Raw genomic sequence first — 15,767 nt, 5'->3', positions numbered from 1 at the left:
GCAAAAATAACTGAGATTGAGGAACCCCCTTGGAGATGGGCTGTAGATAAACTAACAACTAGTATACACTGAAAACTAGTTAGCAAAGGCCAACAGTTTCCACTTCCTGATTCTTGCTACATTGTGATGGGCAATTGGAGATTTTTTTTTTTATTATTATTATTTTTTAATCAGTAAGGCTCAGCATATTCAGGACAAACAGTGTTCGGACAGTTTACAAATATGTTATTTGAATCCTTAACATATTACTTAACTCCTATTTTACTTTGTGGGAAACTCAACAGAGAATGAAGCAAAGAAAGACGATGCAAAATAAACTAGGAAAACATTTGACAACATGTAAATAAATCTATAGAGTTTGACAGTGATATGTGAATATGTTCTGATGAAAATGAATGTGCTAACATGAGATAGAGGTCATCCATATATCGGTAAGTCATTTGTTCATCTGGAACAAAGATACATAAAATCAATTACAATTTTTACTAAAAAACATTTGATGCTTCTTAATACATTGCACACTCCATATCAACAAAAAATTATTTACTGTTTCAAATAATTTATATAACAATCCATGTAACAAACAACTACAAGATATAGCACAACAAAGGAATGTTAATTTGAATACAAATTGTTATTGTTTGCTTTATAATAAATCAGAAATAAAGTACTGAACTGATAATTCTCTACATCTATTGGAATATTTGTTGTATTTCCATCTTTTAAATTAAGAAATTATCACTCAAAAAGATCTACCATTCATTGTCATCTCAAAACAACATTACCTTTAGCTTCTGCTCATCTTTGTGGTCTGGTAGACTGGCTAACTTTTTCTCAATGTCATCCAGCCATGTCATTAGGTCATCAGCCTGTCTCTTGTACTGATACCACTGATGAGATATCTCTAAAGCCTTTTTTCTTCTTTGAGACCTCAAGTCCTGTTCACAGTGCAGACATTATTAGAATATCAATTAAAGGCTTATAAAATATGAATTGGCATGTGTGCACACCGAAGGGAAAAATGAAAATTAGGCCACTTTTTTTTAATTAAATGTTGATATTTAAATCAAGTATGTAAGTACTTGATCACAGAGTATTTTCACCAGTTTAACATATTATTTTTATCCGTTAAAGGTAGCTGAATAAGCCAGAGACAGTCACCAACGTTTAGAGAAGTTAAGACTCTTACATAAATATCAATATTCTTATACACTTCTCAGAATACTTACTGGACAGATGGAAACACAGCCCACCTGTTATCTAGCTATAAGTGGGATTTCTTGTTTTGTGGTCTCCTGTGAAATTCTAGCCTGCATGCAAATTCTGTAGCTATTCAAAAGAAAATCATTTCAATGCAGAAATGTATGTAATAACTGGTTTCCTTTTTCTAAAGACCATTTACACACCAAACGTCTTGTGTTTATGACTCAACTTTATAAAAGTGTTAAAACTTCTCCTAACAGGATATTAAAAAATGCCGTTTTCTTGTATTATTAAATATATTCTATTTGAATCTGCTTTAACTGTTTAGCTTCTCTCATGAAGAATTCAGAAAATATTTTCACTGCTATAACTTCTTATTAAGAAGTAACTTGAAAAAAATTACTTACATATTTTAGATAAAAAGTACTTGGAATAATTTGCTACAACCATTCTTGAATTTTATTTGACAAAGCTGAATGCCTTAAATGAGCCACCCAAAAGAAAGTCAATTGCTCTATTCCATAAAAACAGACAGTAGGGATCTGGTCAACAGACTATCTCTAAAGTTTTCTTGTTTCTCCTTAGAAGAAATTATATAGTCCAAGACAAACTTAATAGATTTCTTTTAAATGTGGAGATATATATAGACAAACTTAATAGATTTCTTTTAAATGTGGATATATATATATATATATCTATATATAGAAATATATTTAAAATGTCTTTCCAAGGCATCAAGAGAAGTGTAGAGGCAAATATATGTTTATAGCTGAATAATTTCAAATGACTTATCTCTAAATAGTAATGAGGATCCATTTAAGTTAACAGAGCATTGTCCTGAAATGAAGCAAAAAACAGTTTTAGTTGCATATGCTTATAATTGTAGCTCTTATACCTTGAGAGCATTATGTTTAGTCTGCAACAGCTGTTGTTTTATCTTTATTTCCTCCCGTTTTCTCTCATCTGTGATTCTTTTTTGAAGTGTGTCACCCCTTTGCAGCAATTCTTTCACCGTGCTCTCGTCTTCTTCACTCTGATTTAAAAAAAACAGGTAAAATGGGCATTTAATCTAACTATTACACAAGTACTAGGAGATCTGGACATATAAACATACACTTCCTCTGATAAAGTAAACATCTAAAAGCTACTTGTAGTTCTACACTGAAGGCCCAATAACTTTTACTTATTTTCTATACATGTACGCATTTGAGAGGTACAAGTAAGCAGCATTTGAACACCTACACGTTTGACATTAGATCTTACAGAGCATCTAGGATAACATGATGAAATACATTCAAACCAAAGAGGTTAAGTATTTTTTACTTTAAAGCAGAAAGAATAGATATATGTAAAATACTATGCATAATTGACAGTAGTCACTGAAATTACCAGTATGCTAGGGGACCATGTGATTCCTAAGCATTTCATACAATAGCATCATCACAATTCAAAACACCTATTCTGTCATTGAATATGCACTATGCATTTTTTACACAGAAACTGAGTCTATACCACAGATTTGGAGACAGTTATCTCTTGAACTATACTAAACATTCCTTGTAAAGAAACAGAACAAAATATGCTGAAGCAGTGGAACATCACCCTACCATTCACTTAGAATTTATCGCTACAGTGAATACTACCTCAAACTACTTATGTTTTTCCTGAAAAAAAAAATATATATATATATAAGGTAATATATATAAAATATATCAAAATCTTTATATGTAAAAATATGTATTTATATATAATATATAAAAATATTTATATAGAAAGATTTCCTTTCAGCATTGATATGAAATAAATATCTTTGAAGAATTCCCTTAACGGAAAAATAATACTGATTTTTTATATCGCTTGTAAATAAATTCACATTTGTTCTTGCTGAGGATCCATAAAGAGATGATTCATCCTAAAGGCGAATTTCTGTCAATGGCCATGCAAGAAATGTCATTCCTCTGAAAATCACTCTGGAGAGAACACACGACAGTGGCAACAGTAGCAAAGCACAACAGCATTTTACTTATCTTTTTTTGTGTGATTTTTTTTTGGAATATTCATACATGGTGTTACTACTCACAAATAGCAATCATAAGTAATAAAACTTGCAACATCCACAAATATTATTCACAATAGATGGTATGATCAGATCTGCTAAGAACTAATCTGCACACGTTCCATTTCTTTCAGTGACCATTACCTAGCCTTTGTCTGCATTGAACTACTTCTTTTACTATATTGCCCAATTAGATACAGCATTCTGAGTTTGATTGGTCTGTATACTGCTACAGAGATTTTGATAATCATTCCCTGATCTGTAATACTCTCCTGTACAGGGCATTGCAGGTAACATTTCTGCTGTGCTTAGTGTTTTCAAAAAACATTTGGAAAATGTTTTTCTTAAAAAATTAACTGTAAACTTATCAATAAAACTTTTAACTAATAAACTAACTTGGAATATTTGAATTTATAATATTAACACAATAAAATTTTGTCCAAGTCATATCACAAGATCTTAATATAAATATGGAAGTTTCTCATTTTCACCCATGTCTTTTTCATCTCCCTGCCTACTTCACTCAGACTTCCATTTCAAGCAAATTACCATATCTTTATCGAAGTCCTCCTCTTTCAGATTCACCCCCTGCTGAATTTCAACCTCCAGTGGTTCAAGCAATTTTTGTATATCGAAGTCAAATTGCTCCAATTCCTTCAAAGGAATGAAGGGCTAAGAAGGGAAAAATACAGAGATTATTTAACTTGCATATTTAATAGCTTTGTTAGAAACATAAACCAGAAGAGACATCTGTTCTACCCCATATAACTACAGCAACGGTAATTTTTTAATCTTATGGAAAATCATCTATACCATACAACTCAAACTACCCACATAAATAAAGATCAGTGTTCAATGATAGTCTAGATTTTTCATAAAAGAAAATACAAGAATTCTGTGGTGAGTGAATATGTTTTAAAAATTTGATATTCTCACATCTGTGTGTAAGAATAGGTTCAGATAAGCAGTGTAACACAAAAATTTGTCTAAAAAATTAAATGTTGACACTAGGCTAAATCTGATTTGTCAGAAATTATACAGCAACAAGCAATCCATTCAGATGAATAACCACCTCCTACTGCCAGTTGAGAACAATTTCATGATAATTTGTTTCAGTGTTTTAAAATCATTGTTCTGTCAAAAAGAATAGCAAAAATGCCAGGTTAATTATACAGCATCCATCTCAAAACAAAAGACAGCTAATCTTTGCATAAGATTATGCTATGTGACTTCCTAAACGAACAAACAAGAAAACAAAACCTTCACTAAAAGCACTTCTTTCAAAAAAGCCTCAACAAAAATTGAGGTAAAAAAAAAAAACTCAACCAAATAAAACACAAGACACAATTCCTCCAAAATGAATCACAATATAAATTAGGGTGGTTTACTTTAGCATTCGGTTTTAAACTCTAAAAATGATCCACTTATACACCATCCTTTATCTACCTGCTACCTGAATGCCTGTGGATCGTTTGATGTATAATATGCAACATATTTATTAGGTGCATTGCAAAGGATCAACAGAAAAATATTTCTTCTTTCAACAATTTAAATGCAGGAACAAGAAATAATTTATTGAAGATTCTGGCACAAAATTTAGATTTAAAAGGTAAGCAATGCTTTATGATCTAGGAACTCTCAGATGTACAACTGTCTACTTTTAATCACTTTTCTTTTACTACTCCCACTAGTACTATTGGCATTTATTACAGAGCATGTTTGTAATCAAGATGATAACAATCAAAATTATTCAGTAAAACAAGAGAGACTAGACATCATCTAGAGTCAGAAGATTTGTAAAATATTTTCAGTTGTTTTACAGATAAGGTGGAAGTCTTAGGGTAAAAATACCTTAATTGAATCTTATTGATCATTTTAATGACAAAGATTTTGCACACTTATGCACATTAATGGAAATATAATAACGTATGATATTTGTCATAAATATAATCATACCGTGCTCACAAATTTTCATGAAGAAGCTCAGAACTATACTCAGCAACCACTTCAACTGAGGTAGAAATAATAGCAAACTACTCAGTAATTTCTTCTCAAATGCTCTGAAGGATGTCTTCAAAAGTACTTAAATCTCAATAAAAGAGAAATCAACTAATAAAACTAGAATATAAAATTACTAATCTCTGACAGATGCTAAAAACAAAACAACAAAAAATGATAATGGGAGGAAAAAGGCTAATTGAAATTCCAGTAATTTAATTAAATTCAAAAAAAAAAAAAAACACTTAAAAATGTTAAATCTCAGTACACGATGATCTACTTATCTCTTCATTTTATTAATTCAGGACACAACAATTATGCACTACAGTTTATTGACTTTACATGCCATTTCTTATCTACTTCACTATTATACTGATAATTAGTATTTGAAAACATTTTCAGTATTTGACTGAAAATAGATTACGAGCTTGCTATCCTCTTGAATTGATTTTTTTCAATGTCATTGCAGAGTGAATAATTTTACCTAAGTATGAATAAACAAAAAACAAACAAACAAACAAAAGTGTAATATCACCACTACTAATTTTTCATCCCATAAAGCTGAAATCGTGACTAAGGGAAGTAGGACCCTACTTCCATACAGGTGGACAAACCAAGCCACAAGGCCATTGCTAGTGGGCAAACCAGCAATTCAGTCCTTTGTACGAATGCATACAGCAAGACAGTAGCACAGCCAAGAATACAAAGAAGCCTTTGCATCTCTATCTTTTGCAATACCTAATACTATAAATAATCTTTGTCAATCATACCCTAGCTGTCCATTCTCCAAGGCCCTGGAGAATGTCCCCTACATTCTAATCTACAGTTAAAATGATATGCTGTAGCGACTACTTTCATTTTACTAAGCAGAGTATAAAGCCTAGGGAGATGCTGCCATTCCAGCTCATTTTGCCTATACAATCATAACTCCTGAGTGAGAAGGTCAACACGTTGAAGACATTTGTAGGCTACGTTCTAAAGATACTTTTTCTGGACACGCATCTTTTTCCCCTTCTTTTAGTGAGCCTAGAGTGTACAATGCAAACAGTTAATCAATGATAAATCATCTACAGGCAGTCCCACCATTCCCTAAAACAAGCAATAGTTTCACATCACCTTATCAAAGGACACATCAACCCTAGATGCTTACAGAATTATGGAAGAGCACAGCAAAAGCCAGAAGGAAATCCATACTGCAGATAGCAGATGTTCACAATAGAAATGTTTCACAACAGAGATTGTGCCAAGATGTCCTCCTCTGTCTACAGTTTTTACTTCTGTACTAGGCAAATGAGAAAGACACTGGAACTGCTGAAATACTACTGATGGCTGACAGGGGAAAAAATAAAATAAAATAAATTATCAACTTCCAAGGCTTCACAGGAAAAAGGTACCACAACACAGTCTGGGAATCCTTTAAAGTTTGGGGGACTTCACTAATTCCTGAACCAAAATGACAGGCCTTCTTGAAGGAAAGTTCTCTGCAGATAACAGGAGAAAGAGACGTGTAAGGCCCAGGTAATCAGTGACATTTTTTACCTTACAAAGGTCACTTTATTGAAGTGTTAATGATTCACCTACTTCCAGACATAGTTTTCTCCCAATGTGGACAAAGAAAAAGTTATAAAAATCTAGGCATTTCTATGTAATAACATTAAGAGTGATTTCAGACATTCAAAGTAAAGATGACAACTAAAAGTAGTTGTTAATTAGTCAAGCAATTAGCATTGCTTTACTAATACAAGAGTACTACTAAGTATTACTTTCCCCATGGAGAATTCAGTGAACATTTGTACTACATAAACAAGTTAAAATTACAGAAGCAATTATATATAATACATTTTCAAATGCAATTGTACTGTGTCTGTCTGGGAAGGAGTTAACTTCCGTCATAGCAGCCCATATGATGCTGTGTTTTGGATTTGTGGCTAGACCACTTTTGATTAACACACTCGTGTTTTGGCTATTGCTAAACAGGGCTTGCACAGCATTTTCTGTTCCCACTCTCAGATGAGGAGGCTGAGGATTGGAAAAGAAGCTGGGAGGGTGGACAGTTGGGACAGCTGACTTGATTTGGCCAAAGGGATATTCCATATCATATAATGGCATGCTCAGCAAAAAAAAAAAAACCAAACCAAACCAAACCAAACCAAACCAGATCACAAGGGAGACAAAGAAGAAGTGGGGTACAACCTCCAAGGCAGCCACTGATCAGAGACTGGCTGTGTCAGTCTGTCTGGGGTAGGTAAGTGATCACCTTTGTGTCACATGCTCTTTTCCCCTCTTTTCTTAATCTATTAAATTGTCTCCTGTAAGTTTTATTTCTTCCTTTCTTTCAGTTTTCCTATTCTTATCCTGTCCTGCTGAGGGAGTGAGGACTGAGCAAGCTGCTACGTGGGTGCTCAGGTGCTGGCCGGTGCCTACTCCCCACAATAATCTATGTGGAGGGTAGAATCCACATAGATTAGAATCTATGAATCTTAGAATGTTAAAACAATGAAGAAAAGGTAGTGTGCCTTTTGAAAAAGATGGCTTGTTTATTGCCATTCAGTAAAATCTAATAAAAGAAACACTGGATTGGTCAAAACAAGCACTGACAATAACTCTGTTCTCAATCAAAGAAGCTACTTGCTACCCTGAATAGCAAAATGTTTAGAAATAATCCAGTTAAAATTAGCTAGCAAAGATGAAATAATACTGTCAGACAATTGTTAGAACTAGCTCATATTATGAAACAAAGAATCTTTTCACCTCTCAGCCAAAAGTATCTCAGATTTAAACAATCCAGCTGTTTATTTTTCTGTATGTGTTATGAGAGAAAACTCGATTTTCATGAATGATGAATATTTTTTGAGAAAACAGTATCTAAAATCAAAGTAAGGCATATGCTACTTCTCGAACTGAGAGATTATAAAAAGTGGTCTGATGTATTCACACATCGTCCTTTGTGCAATCCCTGCATTTAAGATCAATATGACTTGTTAATGTAATGTTGTCAGCTACATGCCACTATTCATTTTTACAGTTTGCTAGTGTACAATTCAGTAACATTTTGAAGAACAGAAAACCCAAACTGTACCCTTGACTTTAAAGTTTTCAAGCAAACATTGACATAACTCACATTACTTAATAATTTCTTTCATTAAGCTTTTTCATAGAACATACTCTTTTCTGTTCCACAAAGGAAACCTAAATCAACTCAAACATGCACAAAGAATGTGCTGGTTACACATGCCATTGAGCCCTATGCAAGCCCAAAGCAGTAGATGAACACTATGTCCCCTTGCGTATGCTTTTTTAAGGCTTATTTCCTGCTCTGCCACTGATCTTTTGGTTCATTGATTTCCAGTGCTATTACACTAGCCAAGCAAATACTTAAGATGAGGATCCATGCACTCCCACTATTCTATGTATCAACCTGCCTGCTTTAATCTGCCAAATAGCCCTCCGCAATAAAGGTAACGTAAACAATGGAGAAAGGAGATAGTTTATGTCCTCCCTCATTCTGTATCAGAATAACAACTTGGCTAAAAATGCCCTAATCCTTACTGAATTCAGGTTCAGTAAAGTACTCAAACAAATTGTAGAGGTGACTGGCTGAAGTATAGTTGATGTTTGCATATGCATACATCCACATATATATAAATATATATATATCTAATCTTGTTGAGTCACAGCCTCACAGAAAAAAAAAAAAAAGTGTGCATTTAATGAAAATTAGCTACCCAAAATGAATGTACATCAAAACAGGCTACCCGTACGACTTTGAAAAGATTAAGAATCTTATTAATTCCTAGATGATACTCATTTTTGTAAGTTAGTGAGGTAACCATTGTTACATGTTTATATAAAATCAGTGAACAGTTCTGATTGCGTAATAATGGAAAAAGTCCCTCAATACAAAACAAACACAAACAAGCAAACAAACAAACAAAAAAACCACCTTTGACATTTAAAAAAATATGTCTATTCCTAGGATTTTCATTTTTTCCTTTAAAAGCTTAGCTTTTGGAGAAACTGCAGCCCACTAAGTAGTCTTAGCTGCACACCTTATATAGATACCATTTTGTATGCATCTCCATATTGAAGCAAGTCTTCCTACCTTTCCACTCTTAATTCTTTGTGATATAGCCGCAAATCGCTGGTTGAGCTCTGATAGTTTAGGCTCTATTACTTTCCTGCAGTGATCTCCACGGTTTGTCATCAAGTCTACTGCCTGGTCACGCACAGAGTCCACCTTTGGATGCATATCATTCAGCTCAGCCTTTAAGCGCTACAGTCCGTGAGCAAGAGACAGGGCTTGAAGTTAGTAATAAATGCAAAGAGAGAGAAAGAGAGAGAGAGAGAGTGTGCAAAGGAATAGGGAGCAAAACCACAAAGCAAATTCAGATAATTATGCATGAGCGTGCAAATACAGTATAAATACATTAGATAACATTCTCACATACATCTCTTCAAATTTATAGCAGGAATGTATCTACTTATCTGTTTTAAGATCTTCTAATGGAAAATAATGGTGAACATTATTTCTAGACAGGTTCTTATCTGCCATAATACAATCCTCAGCATATCTGAGGGTACACTCAATTATTTTATGTCCCTAATGGTAAGAAGAGCTGCTAATTGTGTTAAGACACTGGAACAGGTTGTGCAGAGAAGCTGTGGATGTCCCGTCCCTGAAAGTCTTCCAGGTCAGGTTGGATGGGGCTTTGGGCAACCTGGTCTGGTGGGACGTGTCCCTGCCCATGGCAGAGGGGGGTTGGAACCAGGTGATCTTTAAGGTCCCTTCCAACCAAAACCATTCTGTGATTCTATGATCGTAATTCACACATTATAGAACTCAACGTAATAGTTTTTGCTTTCATTACTGTTCATACTCATAGTGGAGGTAGGGAAAAATGACAAGATAAACACCAGTGTGATTTTTTTTCTATAAATCTATCACAAATTAAAAAAAAAGGAAAAAGAAAAAAGAAAAAAAAAAAACAATACTTCTTCTGCAATAATAATTTTAACAGTTGATCAGTATGGGCAGCCATAAAGAGATAGCTACAGTAGATAGTTTCACTGAGAGTTTCCCTGTGAAATGCCTTTGTGCAATACAAGTATATAACTGCATTGATGGCAAAGATTGTGCTTTGTACCTTGAGGTGGCAAAATTGTTCAACCTGCTACTAACGTCTGTCCTGTAATCCTTCTGAGATCAATGAGCCATTGATTTATGCTCTGCGTAAGTGCTAGTTGGAAACTATGACTGCCTTGGAATTTGTAAAGATTTTCTTTAGTAAATGGTATCATTATGTTAGTGTCAGCAATACAATTCTGATTTTGATTTGCAAACTGTTTCTCAGGTAATATGCAATGACCATGGAGTTCAAGAGAAGGTAAAATTTCACACTGATTTTGGAAGCAAAAAAAAATCCATATAGATCACAACTTGAAGTTGTTTAACAAAGAAGTTGTTTTAAATAAGATACTTTAACAGTCACAATTACCTTACAAGTCAATTTTTCATCAGTTGTTCAAATGATGCAACTGGCCAAATAAAATCTCCTGATCAATACACTAACCCATTGTTACATAGTTTGTTCACCGTATGATAATATTGTTTGTGTTGTTGGTGGGCATCAATGCAAGCAGCATTTAGAAGATTATAACAGTCATATGACAGAGATATCAAATGCAGATACCATAGATATGAGAAAAGAATCACAGAAAAAAAACATAAAGAAACTAAAAATGAAAACACAGAAAAACGGCTTGTGTTTAACCAGTTCTGCAGAAGAATTAACTTCCAGCAAACATAGGTTTAATAAGATGCTGTTCTACACACCACGAAGTCCCCAAGACATAATAACATATCCGATTTTATTTCTGCAGGGATTTAACTTTTGATATGCGGTGTAAGTTTATTAAGTTATCTACATGCTGCCAGAGGGCAGCTTTATCACAGAGAAAAGAATGTTAATCAATTTGTGATACCTTTCAAAATATGCTAGTTCTGACATATTTCTTTTTAGAATAAAATTAATGCTTTCCAGAAAATCGCATTTTTTTACCTTAAGAATTTCCTCTTTTTGCTGGGGCTTTTGCTTATCAGATTCATCCAACAGTATTTCAGCACGATACATCCAAGTCATGACATTAGCTACTTTCTGATCAAAAGCCTCCATGAGCTTTTGATATTCCTGTATGTGAAAAAGGTAAATACTGCATACAAAAAAGTCATCAGAACTGAAATAATAGCCATAAGTATGCCAACTGTGGCAAACATGCATGTATTATGAAACTATGATTATTTTATATAATAGCTGCTTGTTTTGTGAAGGACAGAATCTATTTTATGTGTTTGCTCTCATTTTATATGTATTATTTCCTTGAAAAGACATTCTAGGAGAGACAGAAGCTTCCAAAGAGACAGGCAGGATGGTGATACAGTCACAGCAAGAAACAGGCATCTGCAGCTCGGTGCGACTGCTGAGAGGAACAGGAAGCTTATAGCCAGGCCTACTGAAGGTTAAAAGAAATTTCCCCCAAAACAGGTACAGAACTCTTTCCTGAGAGCCACTGAAGTCGATTGAAACTAAGTTTGAAACAAAGATGCACTTGCAAAATCACAATCAAGAAAGTTTACTTTGTATATAAAAATTTTATTTACATTTCAATGAACTTCACTGCTTTCCAACTCTACTTTTTAAAAAGCTATTGTAGTTTATATTCTGATATATATATATATATATATGTATATATGTGTGTATATATATATATATATATATATATTTAAACTTGAAAACCTTTTGTCTTTTTTGGTGAGCACACTAGAATGAGTTCTATGCATATCCAACCCAAAATTACAGATGAACTATATCCCTGTGCAGTACATGTTTACTACATACCCAAGATCAAAGATTTTGCTATCACTGTCATTTGGCCATCACATGTACATATATGTATTTTACACTGTTCTAACATCAGTAAAAGACTAACTCCCTCTCTTATACTTTTTTTTTTTTTTATCCTGGGTTCTAGTAAATATTAACAAAAGAATTCAAAGCAGAGAAAGAGCGAAAGTGATACGTATCTATACCAGTCTATAAACTCCATTATATTTCTTATAATCAGTTCTACATTGAAGCTGAGCTCCTACATCATACTGAATCAAATGCTTAAGTCTTCCAGATAGAGCAGACATCAGCAGATGCTTGCACTTATATGCTGCTGACAGACAAAGAAGCCCTGTAATGATGCTACATATCCATCACAGAAGCATTTTCAGAGCCACTTGGTCTCTAGTGAAGCTCTAAGACACCAAGCTCTGAAAAGCCAAGTCTTGATAAAGGCTACTGTATTCCTGTAACCACTTCTGTTTCTCTGGGTTGAAACTGCATTCTCATTCTGTCAGGAATAGGAACTGCATAAATTTTCCAAAGCATTCTGCCACCTGTATAGTTAACAACCTTCCTTGTGTAAGGGTTCAAGCTATCATCTGTTCATGACAGAATCACTTTAAAGGAAGGATTCAGTTTTATGACTACCAGTAGTTCTAAGCAGCTGGGGCTCCTGAGCCTGTATTAAATGTGGTTTAGGGATTTAGTTTGGACAAGGCTTAATCTGGTCCCCTTAACATATCCTCACCAAAATATGCACCAAAAAAAATGCCCAAAGGAGGCTCATGGAGTTCTGAAGGACTAAATAATTGGTTTTAGCACCTTAGGTATATATTGAGCAGGGCTTCTAATTCACTTGCCTCTGAAATTAATCTAGTTCAACCACACCACACCTACTCTGTGGACCAAAACAACATGCAAGTGGAGACTTACTTCCAAACTATACTATTGCTGCAAACAGAAATGCTAATGTAGCCAAACACAGCCATAGTTGTTCGTATCAATACCAAGACTTATTTTAACTGATTTGATTACTTCTTTTATTCTATTCATATTCAAGGAGTCTAGGTCCTTGGTAAAAACAAACAAACAAACAAAAAAACAACGTATTTTATTCATCAGGAGAGAAAAAAAAAATACAGTCCAGGAACCACTCAGGAAGACAGGAATGGGAAGTGCTAACAAACAAGACTTCACAGAGCTCGCTCTCTCTGTAAACAGTCTGATCTTAAATATACGCAACCTACTAAAAAACCAACCTGATTGTCTTTGTATCAGTATATTAGATAAGTATACTCTATGGCACCAGAAAAAGCAATTGTATGAGGATGATCACTTACAACCAAGCACCAATATTACCCACGTGGACACAAACGCATTTTTCTTACCAGTAACAGGTTGAACCATTCCTCAGTACGTGAAGTTACTGCTATCCAATTACTGTTCAGAAGACTGAGTTTATCTTCCACTAGACTTTCTTTTCCTTTCAGCACTGTCTTCAAATTTTCTCCTAAATCACCAATGCTCTTAAGATTGCCTTGGCGTTTCTCAATCTCCTTTCGCGTTGCCTACAGTAAGCAGAATAAAACAATAAAAATTCAGAAAATTAAAAATTCTCCACACCAAGAAGATCAGACAGCCTGTAAGCTCATACTAGAAAACACTCTTTTGCTTCCTATAACTAGGGAAAGTGTTCTGTGAGGAGTAAGTAAAAAGTAAATTGCTTTAACTCTGATAAAATTGTAAGTGTTCTTCATATTCTCATAATAATTTTTGGTAATAGCTTCATTTTAAAAATTGTGAATTAGCTCTCATTCCATTTTTCAAAATACAATTTTAATACTTATTTTTTTAAAAAAGAATCTGTATTTTACAATATTTATCTTGAGATATTTCGTTTGCATTTAATAAAATGACATACCTATGAAATAGCTTACGTAATAAATGGGACAATAACAAAGCATTATGATAACATCTCAAGACTTCCAGAACTCCACTGAAACTAGTCTTATGAAATATTTTAATATTCCTTTCATATTTGTCAGTGCAATCATTTTTCAGCAGAAACCATGTTCTCCTGTGCTAATAGGTTTCTCGTTTCCTAGCTGTAGAAATGCATCTTTTCATTCCACTTACCTGGCATTTCACTAAGTGAACTAAAATATTAAAATAAGATATTATCCACAGACCCTCAAAGCTTGAATGACTAAAATATACATGCAGTGCTACAAGATCATATGACCTCATATATTTCATAGCACCTCCCTCCTTACACTGTTATCATAATTTATGTCAACAGATTTAACTGGTAGGTAAGGTCACACAATTTACTCATCATTCATGTCTTAATATGTGTTGCAACATGCAAAGGGTCCAACAAAAGAAGTAAAGACCATCATATTTAGACAACATCTAGAAAGGCATGAATTTAATACTAAGCACTGATGGCATGCTGCAGAGCGTGACAATCTCTTTGAATACTCAAGGAGAGGGACAAAGTCCTTACACATAGTATCAGATATAACCAGTGTCTGGAGAAAAATTTCTCCGAGCTCCTAGTCACCTGATTGTAGTGATGTAGCCACATGTGATCTTTGTTTATAAAATAAAACTCCAACTGGAAATGAAGTGGTCCAAACTGAACACAAATCAAAGTTGAGAGAAAAGAAAGAATGACTGGTCTCCAGAGATACTGATTTATCTTTGGTAACTTGAACACACTAAAAGAAGAACCACTTCTAAACAAACTGCAGCCACAATTCTTCCATCTTAGGATCAGTGGTGTTACTGTAGAACTGTCAATGTAGAACTACTTTATCCCCTTCATGCTATCACACCCCTCACAGTCACACATCAGCATGATTTTGTTAATGATGTGTTGCTGGGGAAAGTAAAGTTTTCAGCTTGCAATAAAGACATTATAGAAATTGCTCTCTTAGGTACAATAGCATCTTAATAGTATATCCAATTTACTTGGCATATGTTAAGTTTAAAACAACTTCGTGTGTCCTATGCTTCACAGAATTAATGATTTAATTTTGTAATTTTATTTCATAGAAAAGATTTTATGTTTGCATTTCAAGTAAGTATGAGAAATTTCTCACATTCTACCAATTTGCTCAAATACAGAGGACTTGTAATAGCAGAACTGAGAGATGATTGAGATTATTAACAAACCACAAACTACAAAATTATATAACCTGAAATAGAGATTTTTTTCAACAGATTCATGTCAGAATGAAGGAAAAACAACCTGCCATTTTCCAGTACAATGTCATTGGTTTCACAATGGATTAAAAATACGATGATTAATAATAATAATAATAATAATAATTTACCTATAACTCACGATAGAAATTTCTGATCAGTTTTATCACCTTATCTGAACAATTCTCTGCCATTTGGAAAAGAATCTCTGAAGTACATTTACTATGAGTTGTAATTTCCTTTATATTTACATATACAAAAATTCAGATCTGTCTTGGGCTGTACACATCAATATTAAGCCTAACTAGAAATACAAACAGAAGGATCAGATAATTAAATGTCTGTTAAATAAAACTTCCATCCAAAACCTGGTTGTATGCTTTGTGATATCTTAGAAAAAGTCTGAGGTAATGGAA

The 15,767-nt window shown here is 33.8% G+C and overlaps 1 protein-coding gene across 1 annotated transcript in view; it reads right to left on the bottom strand.

The window, feature by feature from the left end:
* The window catches only part of DMD (dystrophin), a 1,075,555-nt gene that overhangs the window by 656,111 nt on the left and 403,677 nt on the right, over positions 1-15,767 (bottom strand). Inside the window, 6 exon segments of the mRNA XM_035542302.2 lie at positions 786-938; positions 2,099-2,236; positions 3,809-3,931; positions 9,360-9,530; positions 11,317-11,445; positions 13,533-13,712. Of these exon segments, the coding sequence (XP_035398195.1) occupies positions 786-938; positions 2,099-2,236; positions 3,809-3,931; positions 9,360-9,530; positions 11,317-11,445; positions 13,533-13,712 (894 nt within the window).

Source organism: Cygnus atratus, chromosome 1 (genome assembly GCF_013377495.2).
Source record: "Cygnus atratus isolate AKBS03 ecotype Queensland, Australia chromosome 1, CAtr_DNAZoo_HiC_assembly, whole genome shotgun sequence".
NCBI classification, from domain to species: Eukaryota; Metazoa; Chordata; class Aves; order Anseriformes; family Anatidae; genus Cygnus; species Cygnus atratus.
The sequence above is the reverse complement of the archived record's forward strand: the minus strand, read 5'-3'. Positions and strand labels throughout refer to the sequence as shown.